The sequence below is a fragment of the Schistocerca serialis genome, chromosome 1, assembly GCF_023864345.2.
Source record: "Schistocerca serialis cubense isolate TAMUIC-IGC-003099 chromosome 1, iqSchSeri2.2, whole genome shotgun sequence".
In the NCBI taxonomy this organism is placed as follows: Eukaryota; Metazoa; Arthropoda; class Insecta; order Orthoptera; family Acrididae; genus Schistocerca; species Schistocerca serialis.
Window position 1 is genome coordinate 1078141794 of NC_064638.1, and position 16015 is coordinate 1078157808.

General features: G+C 42.2%; 1 protein-coding gene across 1 annotated transcript in view; it reads right to left on the bottom strand.

Annotated features, from left to right (window-relative positions):
• Window positions 1–937: 937 nt before the first annotated feature.
• Window positions 938–16015, bottom strand: part of LOC126416008 (somatostatin receptor type 2-like) — a 694311-nt gene continuing 679233 nt past the window's right edge. Inside the window, exons 6-7 of the mRNA XM_050083474.1 lie at window positions 4352–4973; window positions 938–4291 (exon numbers count right to left, since the gene is read on the bottom strand). Coding sequence (XP_049939431.1) covers window positions 4080–4291; window positions 4352–4973 — 834 coding nt within the window. The 3' untranslated portion in view covers window positions 938–4079. The remainder of the gene's footprint in view (window positions 4292–4351; window positions 4974–16015) is intronic.

Below are 16015 nucleotides of genomic sequence, written 5' to 3' on the forward strand. Positions count from 1 at the left end.
CCAGCGTTCTCTTTCACTGATTTAGGAGAAACGAAAGAAATCAGTATCATTGTGTTCGTCGGGATTTTAAACACCTCTCCAAAACAGAAATCTGTTAAACACTAAAGCACTTTGTAGTTTACGGAACAGCTGGAAACGGAAAGCACAGTCTTTTACCGGATGGTACAGGTGGTGTTAAACTGAGTGAAGTAGCATCAATACAACTGACAGACTGATACTTACTGTGAAAGTTTTAAACTGTCTTTGCTTAAATGGGCTTGCCTTAATCATTGAAAAGACGGCGCACAGTTTCATACTGTAAACAGTATAATATCTGTCAATAAATATAGTATATTAACTGTTCAGGAATTTCTATAGCTAATAATAAATGTAATAAATAATATAGTAACGATCTTGATATTTCCTTTACAAAGGTTCGTTTGAGGAATCTTACTAAAGTTAAAGCAACTGCTGTGGTCTCACTCTCTCTTTTTTCTTAATATTTGAAAATTTTTAAGGTTCAATTTGACCTGGTAATACTGAAGAAAGGACTGAACAAACAGCTATAACAGCAAGCTTTCTGGTACAAACATAAGAATTTGATGATAGTTGAATTTTCGGTTAAAAATTCACATTTCAGAAGTAATTCGAATGTATGTTACGTTTGTTGACTTACTAAGTTGGAATCAATGTGAGACAAATTCATAGGGGTGTTCGGATGTATCATGTTGTAAAATATTCTCAGTGTTTTACAGCACAGTGCAAAGGACACCAAGAAATACTTTATCGATAGTAAATGAAATATATTACAGCTGGACCTTTGCAAGTACTTTAAAGACAAGTGTCTTGAGGTACTTTAGAAGAAGTGTCGTAAGTCAGATTAAATGTCTCTACATTTGAGGGAATGTTTAAGGTGTAGTGGAATTGGCTGAAGTTAATTAGAAACAAATAAGCAGTATTATTTTTTTAACAGTAAATATATTCATCACATACATTTACATACTTAAGGGATGGATTCTTTGGGTCCGAAGAAGCAGGGAGGTGCTCTGAGATCAGATGATATCGTGGACTGGCAAACATGTGCATCAAGTAGCTTCGTGTGAGGATATTTATGATTACATTAGTATACATCATTACTTTACATTCTTGACAACACCTTCTTAGACTGATTTCTTACATATACATATATCGAATTCTGTATTTGTACAAAAATACATGACAGATACATACACACATACAATAACGACTCTAAACTCCATTGCTTCACAATGGAAGTAAACCCTGCATTCCTTGTTTTTAGTAGTTACAATCTCACGTTCTTTTATAAGAATATCACATCGCAGTACATAACAATTCTTCCATACATGTGTGTCACTGTAATTGGTTCCCGTTGTAGACTGACATACACACAAGACTAATAATACACTGCAGTAAAGAAACGTAATATGAAAGCAAAATTTCATGGGCTCAATTAAGAAATCTTGCTGATCACACTACATTCCCTTACCGATAGGATGTATGCAAACACCAAAGGCATGACAATATATGCAATATCACATAAATATGCGTAAATACAAATCTTAGGTAACGTCAACAACTTCAGCAATTGTTATTTACAAACCATGTAAATGTTAGAAAACAAATATAAATAGTTCTACAGTCTTGTTACATAAAAATTCGGACAACGATGATACATATGGCTATCACTGAGCTACATAACCTGAGGGATGTTCTGTGATATAATTCAAAATGATATCATATCCCAGTGTTCATCCAGTCTCCATACTTCTCGGTCGTCATCAAAATCGTCATTGGCCTTCAGTTATGGCACATAAAATCTCAATCAATACATTTTTGTATCCAGACGGTGAAACATTGACTTGACTGTTAGGAAATCTAGTGATGGGTCCGTCGTGGAACATGAAAAATGCAGTTTCTAGAAGGCTGTAGCAACTATTTTAGCCATATGGATGATTCATTGTCACATATTCCTCATAATTATTATGTAGGCGTCGAAGAAGAACATCCTACAAAGAGTCCACAAAATCACTCGTCAGACACTTGGGAGGATGTCAGTAACTTACGTAGCTATATCACGTAACATATACGCACATATCAGATACTATTTACATTTCTTCGGAAGTCTGAGATGCATTTGTTATTTTGGTAAATTCAAAGACCCTATAATACTATGAGCTTTTCTTTTACATTTCCCAAAGAAAAACGTACAATAAAAGCTAGTGATAAGAATTACAAAACATTTATTCTACATGTTTCTCCTGTTAGATTATAATTTTTTTGGAACGTATCGCTGTACCACATAACACTGTATTTCTAATCTAAACAACGGGGTGCGAACAGAACGGGAAATCAGGCGTTCACAGTGTTACAGCATAAAAGTAATTGCTGTGGAGTGAGTTTCCAGGCCACCGTTATGAAGTATAAAGATAACGTGGCAACAATAGGTCGAGAAAACAAGTGGTCATTCATATGGTACCACCTTTCAAACTCGCATAACGCATTGGAAATTGCTGCAAAATCTGTGTTCGCAAGTGTCTCGTTATGGTCGGTTACTGTGTCAGGTTTATCGAATTCCACCATCAGACAAAATTAATTGAGATATTGGAAAATTGTTGGCCGACCAGAATGAGATGAGAGTGATTAAAATAGTTACAAATGTGTACAAGTTGACAATGAAATTTTACTACTGACTGGAATTACTAGTTAACACGTATGTAGTATTTTCTAGATTTTATGAAGTACCATAGACAGAATCTTTCACAGATTGTTTTCTTGGTGAACGAAACGTAAAGCTATTGAATAATCTGAAAGTCAGATCCTTAAACACGCGATATGAAACACATATTCTCACAAAAACGTTGTCCACAGTCTTAAAGGCCATGGACGCAGAAACACAGAACCCTACTGTTATCAGATGTATCGGATATTGTAACCACATTGCGCAAGTGGCTGATATGAAAAACAGTCCATGTATATGTCTCCTCCTATTAATCTTGGGCTAATACCTATTAACAGCGTCTCTGTATGTTCTATGTAAAATCCAACCTTGTGTAAATCTGCACAGTTGACTTCTCATTTCAAAAACTGACAAACAATGATGAGATATGTTCTGCAGGAAAGAGTGACCTCTCTCATCGTCCACAGTGATTAATGCTTCCTTAAATTTCTTCGAAAGTCATTAGCAAACAACCAGAATCTGACGCATGATGAGGAAACAGATTATCACCACAAACGAAGATCAGATATAAGTGTAAACTGAAACGTAAAACACTGGTTGAAAGTACGTGCTCGAAGTCGTCTCAGAACCAGGTCACGAGGTTCTAGAATAGCACTGTAGTAACAGATTTCCCTGCGTACACAGAGATTCATCCTGACAGTACAAACCCACTAGCTGGGGGTTCCGCCCATTAACACTGCCTTGCTGCCGTCACATGGGATTGGAGGTTTAGGGAGGATGAGAAAGAGGGATAGTGAAAATTTAATTTTGGAGGAATCCTCTGATCTTGTTTTAGAAGAGAAATTCAAGTCCTGACCCAGCAAAGAGCATTTCACGGATCACTCCAGTACCCATTACAGAAGTGTCGGATTTGTTTGGAAATATTTACCTGAAACCTCGCTCGCAATGTGAACAATGAAATGGCATGCTGTCAACACGAAAGGCTGGCTGTCGACCAATATAATTTGTATTTCTGCTAAAGAATTGTCTAGAGATTACAGTGGGATGGCTCAGCTGTTCAAATACCCCTCCTTCAGGCAGCTGGGTGTCTTGAACAAATGAATGTGTTGGAGATGTTCTGGTCGAAAAACCAAGCTCGCCATTCAGCGTTATTTCGCCTGATGGCATTTCCGAACAAGGTGACTCCAGCTTCAGTGTATTGTGGCTCATGTCACACTGTTGCGCCGGAAATGAGAAAAGAGGTTGTAAAAGGACAGGGTCAGCAACGAGGGTCAGCAACGAGTGGGAAGTGATCCAGGGGACTAGTAGGACGAATGGGCTATTGAAACGAAAACCTTTTGTAGATGTAGCGGCAGAGGCGATTGCCCATTTGACGGTCAGTACACTAGCAGAGATGGTCGCATTACACCTGTGTTGGCTGCAGCAGACCATCCACCTTGGAGACCCCAGGCGTACTCTCACGGGCTTCGCTGCTGACGGTGATGTTGGAGCGTGACGTCATGGTGATGGCAGTGGTAGAGGTGTCAACCCTGCTGACGAGCGGTCCGCGTTCGCCAGTCTCCTCGTCCAGCAGCCCAGCAGCTCCGCTGCCATTGGCACTGGTGGCACCGCCGGCTGGGCCGCAACCACGGCCGCCCCCGAAGCCACCGCCGCCCCCGCCGCCTCCGCCGCCGCCTCCACCGCCGCCTCCGCGCGGCCGTTCCGATCCGGCCCCCTTGGCATGGTGCCGGCGCGGGAAGACACTGTTCTCGTTGTGCAACGTCGCGTTCACGTCCTTGCCGGCGGCGCAGGTGCAAGCCTTCAGGAAGCTCTTCTTGAAGTTGTCACTGAGGAATGCGTACAGAATGGGGTTCATGGCTGAATTGGAGTAGCTGAGGCAGCCCGCCAGGAGGAAGATAGTGATGGCGACGCGCGGCTGGCACTGGTTGGGCGGTGTGAAGATGAGCGCCACCTGCGTGATCCAATAGGGCAGCCAACAAAGCACGTACACCGTGATGACGGTCAGCACCAGCTTGGTGACCTTGCGGTGGGAGCGCTTCTTCTCCTTGCTCTTGTTCTTCGGCCCCACCGTTCGCAGTTTCCGGATGACGAGGAAGTAGAAGACGAAGATGAGCAGCAGCGGCACGGCGAAGCTCAGCACGAAGGAGTAGAGCGTGAAGGCGGTCTGCCCACTCAGGTTGCCGCTCTCGGGCCAGATGATGTTGCAGCTGTTGGGCTCCTGAGCGAGCGTCCGCGCGTACATGATGACCGGCACCATCAGCAGGGCGCTCGCGGTCCACGCCATCAGGGACACCACCTGCGAAAAAAAAAAATCGATAATTAGTAGACCACAATTTCTTGAGTATCTCCATAGCTGAGAAACCAGTGCGTCTGACTACAATGCAGAGGACCCAGGTTCAGTTTCCAGAAGTATCAAGGATGTGCACTCGATCTCGTTGGGCCAATGAAGGAGCTATTAAATTTATAAATAGGAGCCCCGAGGTTCCGAAATCTGACATTAGCTGGAAGAGAAGTGTACTGGGCACATGCTCCTCTATACTGCCTACAAATAATACCATTTGTGGAAGACGGTGAAGTGGCAGTTCACCATCGTACAATTTTACGGAGTTTCATTTTATTTTATTTGCTAATTTATAATGAAACATCATATAAAGCTCACATAACAACTGGCAGTAATGTATTGATGTTAACGGAATTTCCTGGCAGATTAAAACTGTGTGGCAGACTGACACTCACACTCGCTTAATAAGTCACAATCTATTGATATTGATCACATATCTCAGCAAATTAAAACTGTGTGCCGAATCCGGACTCGAACCAGGAATGTTGCCTCTGCAGGAAACAAGCTTAGCGACTGGTTTATCCACACACTTTCTTTCGGCTTTAATTCCTACAGGACGTCTCTCCAACATTTCGGACTTCCGGTGTCTTTGATGTTTCGTGATAACTGAAACTGATAGCAATGATAAAGATTTTTCACAGCATCAGGCAATATGAATTTCGATAAATATGTATAAACTGTAGTGCGCCGCCTACCGCTAATCAAATAAAAAAAACGAAATAACTAAACAGGAAAGGAGACATTAGGTACAGCGAAAGCAGAACCGAACTTACCATGGGTAAACCAGGAGATAATCGTGCTTATGGATGAAAGAAGAAAATTTAATTATCTTAAAAAAGAGGTAGGAAAGAAGCAATACATATTGTTTTGGGATTATATCAACAGAAATTGCAGAACAGGGTAATTCAGGTAGATGAAAAAAACATGATATGATTGCAGGAAAAATTTGAAGCGGGGCACAGGAATACTAAATGCAACGTTGAGAACTGTTCCGAAGTGTAACAAAAGAAATAGAGGAAGATGATGTTCAAGAAGCAGCTGATCCAATAACGCGGTCAGAGTCTGACAAAGCGCTGAATGATCTGAGCTCAAACAAGTTAGGACAAGTCGGTGATAACCTTTGAAGAAACTAATATATGCGAGAGTTGTAGAAGCAAGCAGCATATTTGAAAAAAAAAAGATCAAATGTGTGTGAAGTCCTAAGAGACCAAACTGCCGAGGGAACAACCTGCACTAGACTTATTCACTACTTAAACTTATTCTAAGAACAACACACACATCCATGCCCGAGGGAGGACTCGAACCTCCGGCGGAATCCGTGACATGGCATCTTTGAAATTTGAAAATCCAAGACACGTGTGCTTTACCATCAGATTTCCAGGAAAGCTTTGCCATCAAATAACCAAAGCAGGTAAGATAAATGTGTAAATATCGGACGGTTAGTCTGATAAGTATTTTCTTTCTGAGGAAGGAGACGATGAACACAGATCAATTCTAGTACATCACGGAAGCAGATCAGACGCATTCGCTTTCCGGTTGGTCGTTATCTGATGTATAGAAGCTTTAAACAACTATTACATGCAAGTCTACAGATATGACAGCATATGTAATATTAGTATGAGAAAAAAAGGTATGAAATAAATCAAAAGTAAGTATCAGACTGTCTTCAAACTCTTGTAAATTATATTAATCAAAATATAAGTCTTCCATTCCAAAACCTCACTCTTCATCGAAGTTAACTGTTTATAAGTTCCTAAGCTCCGAAGTAGAGAGAGAAGCTACATGGTCAAAGAAATCTTTTACTGAGACTGAATTAAAAGAAATTTACTACGAAAAACAGCGTTGTTCATAAGTACCTCCGGGACGGACTACAGAAAATGATTGTGTGAAACGTACAAGGCATATAGAAAAATGATACATACCAGCTGATAGAGCATTTCTCCATGTCTCGATTCGTAATAACAGTACGCGCTACGGCGTAGTTGCACTAGATGACAGGCTTGTCAGAACATGCAGACAAATTATCTGCTCTGTACTGTCGCATCGAATTATTTGGCGCCTGCAGACAGGCAATCCAATGAACAGGTTTCCAAAGCAAGCCGTCGTTGCGGCTTGTCCGACAGCAGTAGCGGCGACTTCAGTGTATTTATTAACGTCTGCCACGGCACAAGCGATGCACTTATTGAGGACCTCTAATGTGAATTAAAAAGGTGCTCTATCGACTGATATGTGTATATTTTATGTACGTCTAGCAGTTTTCGCACAATCGTCTTCTGAGACCACGGAGGTACCAAAATCAGCATAAGTAAAATGTTGTAAGATGAAACAAGAGAAGTTTATGCTAAGAAGTATGTGATGCAGGGTTGCGGCTTGTTACCACTGTTCAACGTGTGCGCAGAAGAACCAAGTAAGGAAATGAAGAATATTTTAGAGGAGGGATGAAGAGTAAGGGGAGTATATGGCAAGGTTTTCAGAAGACATTGTCCTTCTGGCTAGGTGTAAAGAAGACGTAGAAGATCTGTTTAAGGGAATGGACAGCACACTTAGTCCTTAATATGGATTAAGGATAAACAAAGGAAATACGTAGATGATAAGGAGTTGTAGAATGGAGAACAACGACTTGTTCAACATCAGAATTGAGAACGACACAGTAGCGGAATATGAGAAATAATACTACTGGTTAGGGAGCAAGATTACCCAGGATAAATGAAGCAAGGAATATATCAGGAGTAACTGGTACCAGTGAACAAAGACATCTGCAATAAAAGAGCCCTACTGCTGTCAGATATTGACTTGGATACGAGAAGCAAGCTTCTATTATCTATTGTTCTCGTGTTAGAAACACACAGATGCACACAGCTAGCAAAAATTACATTTTATAAATTTTGACAAGAACTTGGCTTCTTCTTTTGCAATCTCCGAGGCCTGATATAAGTCATCTTCCATGCAGAAGTTTGGACACAATCGACACTGAAGCATATGTTTAACTGTTTGATCTTGTCCACAGTCGCACTTAACACTGCCTTCTTTGTCTTAGTCCATCTTGCCCTATGAACCCTGGATATGCCAACTCCTGATCTCAAAAGACTTCCATGTCATCCATCCCTTGTCATAATCGGTTGCTAGACTTTCAGATACAATTTCCAGCCGGAGGGAAGGGGGTCCTTAATTTTATGCAGTTGTGACCTGGCTATTTTATCTGTGACAGGGGGTACATCTGACGTTCTGAGAAAGCTCTTTCCGGAGATCAATTTTAGCACGTGTATTCCACGACCATGTAATGGATGAGGTACTGCCTGCTCAATTTTCTTCCTTTCCTACTCTCCTACTATTTCTCTTCGAACATAACGAGGAACTGCTCCACCCAGGTGGTGAAGCCAAACGGTTGGAATAGATTTTAACCAGCCTGTTGTAAGTCTGGATGCGCCGTTGAAGGCTACATCCAACTGTAGCCGTTGAGGGCTACATCCAGCTGTTTGGCTTGACTTGAATTGTACCAAACAAGAAACGGGTACCCTGTAACAGAATAACACAATGGCATTGCAGAAGCTCGATTTGTTTTGGTTTGGCTACCCCACTGTGAACAGGCCTACATCTACGTCTACATTTACACTCCGCAAGCCACCCAACGGTGTGTGGCGGAGTGCACTCTACGTGCCTCTGTCATTACCTCCCCTTCCTATTCCAGTCGCGTATGGTTCGCGGGAAGAACGACTGTCTGAAAGCCTCCGTGCGCGCTCTAATCTCTCTAATTTTACATTCGTGATCTCCTCGGGAGGTATAAGTAGGGGGAAGCAATATATTCGATACCTCATCCAGAAACGCACCCTCTCGAAACCTGGACAGCAAGCTACACCGCGATGCAGAGCGCCTCTCTTGCAGAGTCTGCCATTTGAGTTTATTAAACATCTCCGTAACGCTATCACGGTTACCAAATAACCCTGTGACGAAACGCGCCGCTCTTCTTTGGATCTTCTCTATCTCCTCCGTCAGACCGATCTGGTACGGATCCCACACTGATGAGCAATACTCAAGTATAGGTCGAACGAGTGTTTTGTAAGCCACCTCCTTTGTTGATGGACTACATTTTCTAAGCACTCTCCCAATGAATCTCAACCTGGTACCCGCCTTACCAACAATTAATTTTATATGATAATTCCACTTCAAATCGTTCCGCACGCATACTCCCAGATATTTTACAGAAGTAACTGCTACCAGTGTTTGTTCCGCTATCATATAATCATACAATAAAGGATCCTTCTTTCTATGTATTCGCAATACATTACATTTGTCTATGTTAAGGGTCAGTTGCCACTCCCTGCACCAAGTGCCTATCCGCTGCAGATCTTCCTGCATTTCGCTACAATTTTCTAATGCTGCAACTTCTCTGTATACTACAGCATCATCCGCGAAAAGCCGCATGGAACTTCCGACACTATCTACTGTTTTCTAAGGAGATGTTTCTGACGGAACCTTTCAACTTGGTGTTCATTCAATGCTTCTTGTGTGAAAGAGATCTGCCGAGTGTCGTTCTTAGGTATTTTTGAATATCACATTGTTTTAATTTAACCCATGAAGAGGGAAAGTCGTCAAAAATGATAAGCGGCAGAGCGCTGGCGCGTATAGTGCAAGGGACGAAGCGTTTATTTGGAGACGAAGAGACTTGCACGGGATACAGTAGTGTTGGAGAGCTACATCAAACGACTCTTAGAACTGAATACCACAATAACAAAATGGTAGAATTTTATTCTTTTGGCACCTAGTACGCCTGATTGTGATGATCAAAGTTACGGTTTTCCAAGTCCAAAAAAAAGCTGAAAGCACGATATGACCGAGTACAGGCAGAGAATGTGCTACTGAAGAAGCATATCAAGCAACTTACTGTACGACAGATAACAGTACAGTCAGAAACTTGAGTTGCTGGTTTGAAAAAATGCTATGCAATTTAGCTTCTGATATGTTAAATACTGAAAATGTAACGTATTTGTTGAAGCTTTTGGAACTAACATAACATAATATTTACAGCAGTTAAGAAAATTTGCTGCGACCCAACATTTTTATTCTGCCAAGCCATATAGCTACTTTCGATAGTTTGTGGAAATTATCTAGCTCAAGAACACATCACTGTAATTACTGCTAAGTTCCTTATTTGTAAACAGAAATCACCCTTTATAGTAACTGAACTCTAGGAAGAAAGACATTGTATAAAATTTATAGGGCAAAACTGCTCCTGAAGCGTTATGTTATCTGCAGTATAATTCGTCTACGTAAATCTAAATCTTTTAAAAAAATGGTTCAAATGTCTCAGAGCACTATGGGACTTAACATCTGAGGGCATCAGTCCCATAGAACTACTTAAACCTAACTAACCTAAGGACATCACACACATCCAAGCCCGAGGCAGGATTTGAACCTGCGACCGTAGCGTTCCCGTGGTTCCAGACTGAAGCGCCTAGAACCGCTCGGCCACACCGGCTGGCCCTACATTTTTTAAACAGAGAGGTAAAGTATTAAGACGAATGTATACCTAGCTCGTTTTATTTAAGGGTCAGTGAAACCACTGCAAAATAGGTGTCAATGAGCTTACTGCAGAAATGAAATGCCAATGAAAACACTGTAAAAAGGAAATTTCAGTAAAATATCATGAAAATGAAGTGTCTGTTAATTACAGGGTGTACATAAAGTGAGGGAATACTTTCAATTATTTATTGCACAAGAACCATACATATGTCATTTTGAAGAGCAAGCCTGAAAGTTTTTTTTTCATGTATACCGCCACAGCGTAGTTTGGTAGTTTGCCGATAGTCAGCGCTAGTCGCAAACATGGCGACCATGCAAAATAAGGCGACAGCTGTTTCATGAAATGGCCTCCCCGATCACCAGATCTCTCTCCGTGTGACTTTTTTCTGTGGGAACACATTACAGATATGGTGTATGTACCTCGTCTACCACGTGATGTAACAGAGCTCCGGGAGAGAATACGGGAATCGACTGCCACAGTCGACGATGCCATGCTGAGACAGGTATGGCAAAAATTCGATTACCGTATAGACGTCTGCCGGGTCACTCATGCTGCACATATCGAACGTTTGTAAAAATAAACTTTCAGAATTCTCATCAAAATGCAATGTGTATGACATCTGTACCATGTTTAGTTCATGTAAAATAAATAATTTAAAATGTTTCCGGACTTTATGTACACCCTGTACATTATTTTTTATAAATTATTATTATTATTGAATTACTTCTGTTAACTGTTTGTAATACATTTTAATAGTATTCTCGCCTATAGTACATTGGCATATGAAACTGTGAGTATCCTTAAAATACAGAATTTCAGCGCCAGTCACGTTTCTGTTAGTTCACCACAAAGCATTTTGAAGCTTACTCCATAGACTTCAGGTGGTACCTGCTCAAAATGGATTGATTTATATTCAGTTTGCGAGCAACAAGACGTTATGAGCGGACGAACATGTTTTGATTCTCGCTGAGATCGAATGTTCAGCCGGTGGTTCGCATCTTCCCAACGCGATATATTCGACGCCGTTGTTCAATATCTTCATCACTCGTCCCTCGAGACGTGTTGGGAAGACGTGAACCATTGGCAGAATGCCCGTTCACAACGAAATGTCAGCGAATCGCCGGGAAAGTGTAAGAGACTTGATTCGTCTTGTATTTTTATACACATCGAAAAATTTGTCCATATTTCGATTAAAACTTTCCTTGTTGCTGCCAGTATACACAGAAATCCCCGCTATTAGCTGTTTTTTTTTTTTTTTTTTTGAGAAGATATTTGAAATTAATCAAAGGCAATTTCCACGGGATAGACATAGCAGATGACGCCCTTGACTACCGATAGAATAACGGACGGGAATTCAGTTTGCTTCAAACTAGCGAATGTGCTGCTGCCAGCCTACCTGTTCTCGAGGTTTTAAAATCACAATAAAGAAAAAAAAAAAAAACTAGCGAAGGTATAGGCCACTCTATGAAATTTAAACTCGATGACGTCAACTCATGGATCATATAGTATATCTCTTTGGTTGTATTGTATTGTATTGTATGGAACCGGGGACCTAGAAACGACGGAGAGGCTCCGTCCCCGCCGCAGCCGCAGTGGTCCACAAACCCACGACGACTACCGCAGTCCACTTCACCCCTCCCCCGCCCCACATCGAACCCAAGGTTATTGTGCGGTTCGGCCCCCGGTGGACCCCCCAGAGTACGTCTCAAAAAAATGTTCAAATGTGTGTGAAATCTTATGGGACTAAGCTTACACACTACTTAACCTAAATTATCCTAAGGAGAAACACACACACCCATGCCCGAGGGAGGACTCGAACCTCCGCCGGGAGGAACGTCTCATACCAGACGAGTGTAACCCCAATGTTTGCGTGGTAGAGTAATGGTGGTAAACGCGTACGTGGAGAACTTGTATGCGCAGCAATCGGCGACATAGTGTAACTGAGGCAGCATAAGAGGCTCCAGCCCGCATTCGCCGAGGCAGTTGGAAAACCGCCTAAAAACCATCCTCAGACTGGCCGACTCACCGGACCTCGACACAAATCCACCGAGAGGATTCGTGCCGGGGACCAGGCGACCCTTCCTGCACAGAAAGCCATGCTTTGGACCGCACGGCCAACCGGGCAGGCTATCTCTTTGGTTACTAGAGATAATGTTAGTCAGATGAAGTCTCTGTCTCCTTGTCGAGTAGACGTGGTCTGTCCAGCCCTGTAAGACAAAAAGGCCGTAGACTTTGGTGCCACCTCAATATAATCATCACTCATCCGGTGCACAGTTGGTTGATAGAGCAACGCACGTCTGATCGGTCTTTCACTGTAACCATTCTGACGAAAGGTGAACTCAGGATGGGCTAACTCAGCTGACAAACTCTCAGGGCCCGAGACGACGTGGGCCCTCTGAACTAAGGTACGAAGTACCCCTTCACAGCCGGCCGGTGTGGCCGTGCGGTTCTAGGCGCTTCGGTCTGGAACCGCGCGACCACTACGGTCGCAGATTCGAATCCTGCCTCGGGCATGGATGTGTGTGATGTCCTTAGGTTAGTTAGGTTTAAGTAGTTCTAAATTCTAGGGGACTGATGACGTCAGAAGTTAAGTTCCATAGTGCTCAAAGCCATTTGAACCATTTTTTAACCCCTTCACACTGAGCCGGACGATGACAACTATCAAGCGTGTAGGATACAAGTTGTGTGAATAGACTTCCTATAAACGGCATGTCGCAGCATACGATCCGCCTTCCACTTGATCAACACATCAAGGAAGGGAAAACAGCCATCATTTTCCACCTTCAGTGTGAAAAAAATACCTTTGGGTGGATTGAATTCAGGTGTTCTAAAACATCGTTCCAGTTGTAACTGCCACCAGGCCAAAAAACGAAAGTACCGTCTTCATATCTCGAAAAACACGCAGGTTTCAAAGTCACGCCAAGGAACTTCTTCGAATTCTTCCATAAACAAGTTGATAATAACAGATGACAACGGACTTCCCATCATAACTCCATTTGCTCGTAGTACCGTTCACTGAATAAAAAGTACGTGTAAGTCAACACATGTCGAGATACGTTCGTCAATGCAGCACCAGACCTAACCTCAGTGAACCTTAAAGAATCAGACAGAGAAGTGCAAGTGAAGGAGACGCCACATCAAAACTTACTATTTGGAGAGTATCAAAGTCATTCAACGCATTCCGTGTAATCGACGAAGAAATCCGCCGAGTTCATGTGATGCTCACACCGACCTACCATAGGGCTCAACAGAATAGTGAGGTGTTTTGCTACACAATCTGTCGGGGGACCAATGTTACTCACAATCGGCCTAAGAGGAAGTTCTTCCTTGTGGACCTTCGGAAGATCATATAGCCAAGGGGCAAGAGCACAATATGAATTAAGAATCTTAACAGTCTACTGCGACAAGAAACTTTTCTTTAGGAGGCTGTTAGTCTTTCTCTCAACACTTTTTGTGGGTGCAATTATGTTATATGATGACATGGTCGGAGACCGTGGCTGTTATTTGAAGACAAATGTTGATGGTGTTCAGACAGCAACGAGCCACAAATTTATTTTCAGTTCCTTTATTAAAAAGGTGCCGATACCGGTTTCGAATCATTACGATTAATCTTCAAACGGTTTTCATGCTTTCATTACAGGTGGTGCGATTTTTTACAGATTAATTGTGAAATGTCGGTTTGTAGTGTTTGTTTTCATAGTCCAACAGGTGTGAATACATTCCCACTGGATTCTTATTTTTGCACGCGTAAGATTTTCTCACTGAACACTTTAGATTTGTCACAGAATAGATTTCTAACACGCACCCCATGTTTTGATACATACAAAGTGCTTAAAAACTTATTGTGAGAGTCGTAAGCATGCCTCTGAAGTGATCGCACGTATTTTTGAGCGAACAATGTAATTTCAGCTTTGTTAACGTGGAAAATCAGAAGACCGCATGACATACTAAAATATGACAAAATATATTTAATTAAAAACAAAAATTTTGCAATAACAATCTTCAAACGCGAGAATTTCAGCTTCAAGAATCAGCCCCCAAGACACGAAGAACCAGAGCCATCTCAACATGACAAGCTAAGTAAACTAGAAAGTTTATTGTAATCTCTGCTCGTCTCAAATCTTCATAAAAGACTAATGTGGACAATACATGGAATTAAGAAGGAGGGGGGGGGGGGGGAGATTACAAAGTGCATTTCATGACCGTGTAATGGATCAGATACCCCCTACTCCATTTTCTTCTTTTTCTTGTTCGCAGCTATTTCTCTTCGAACATAAGGTGGAGTTGTTCCTACCAGGTAATAAAGGCACATGGTTGGAGTAGATATTAAACAACCTGTTATAAGTATGCGTGTGTCGTTGAGGGCTACATTCACCTCACCTCTTTGGCGTCACGTGAATTACACCAGACAGGATAGGTTAATTCTGGAGCGGAAAACACAGTAAACTGCAGAAATTCGAATTGTTTCTGCTTGTCTATCCGACAGTGAACCGGACAGTTTTCTTAGGACATTGTTTCTGATGGAAACTTTCAACTTGGTGTTCATGCAGTGCTTCTTGTACATAAGAGGTGTGCCGACTGTTGTTCCTAGGTATTTTGGAAAATCACATTGATCTGATTCAACCCCTGACCAGACTACCTTTATTTTTCGAGTGGCTTCTCTGTTTCTGAATCGGAAATCACACACTTGTGTCTTAGATGGATTTGATTTATTGTTTGCACCATAGTATCTTGACAGTCCTTCAAGAGCATTAGTGACTGTGTTTTCCACTGATTCATACCTCAGTGCTCCATGTGGGAAGAGCGAGATTGTCAGTACAGAAGAAACTCCGAGTATTGAGGGCCATGGGTTGCTCTTTTGTATATACACTACTGGCCATTAAAATTACTACACCAAGAAGAAATGCAGATGATAAACGGGTATTCATTGGGCAAATATATTATACTAGAACTGACATGTGATTACATTTTCACGCAATTTGGGTGCATAGATCCTGAGAAATCAGTACCCAGAACAATCACCTCCGGCCGTAATAACGGCCTTGTTACGTCTGGGCATTGATTCAAACAGAACTTGGATGGCGTGTACAGGTACAACTGCCCATGCAACACGAAACCACAGTTCATCAAGAGTAGTGACTGGCGTATTGGTACGAGCCAGTTGCTCGGCCGCCATTGACCAGACGTTTTCAGTTGGTGAGAGATCTGGAAAATGTGCTGGCCAGGGCAGCAGTCGAGCATTTTCTGTACCCAGAAAGGCCCGTACAGGACCTGCAACATGCGGTCGTGCATTATCCTACTGAAATGTAGGGTTTCGCAGGGATCGAATGGAGGGTAGAGCCACGGGTCGTAACACATCTGAAATGTATCGTCCACTGTTCGAAGGGCCGTCATTGTGAACAAGAGGTGACCGAGACGTGTAACCAATGGCACCCATATGTGCGTTCACCGCGATGTCGAAAAACACGGATGCGAC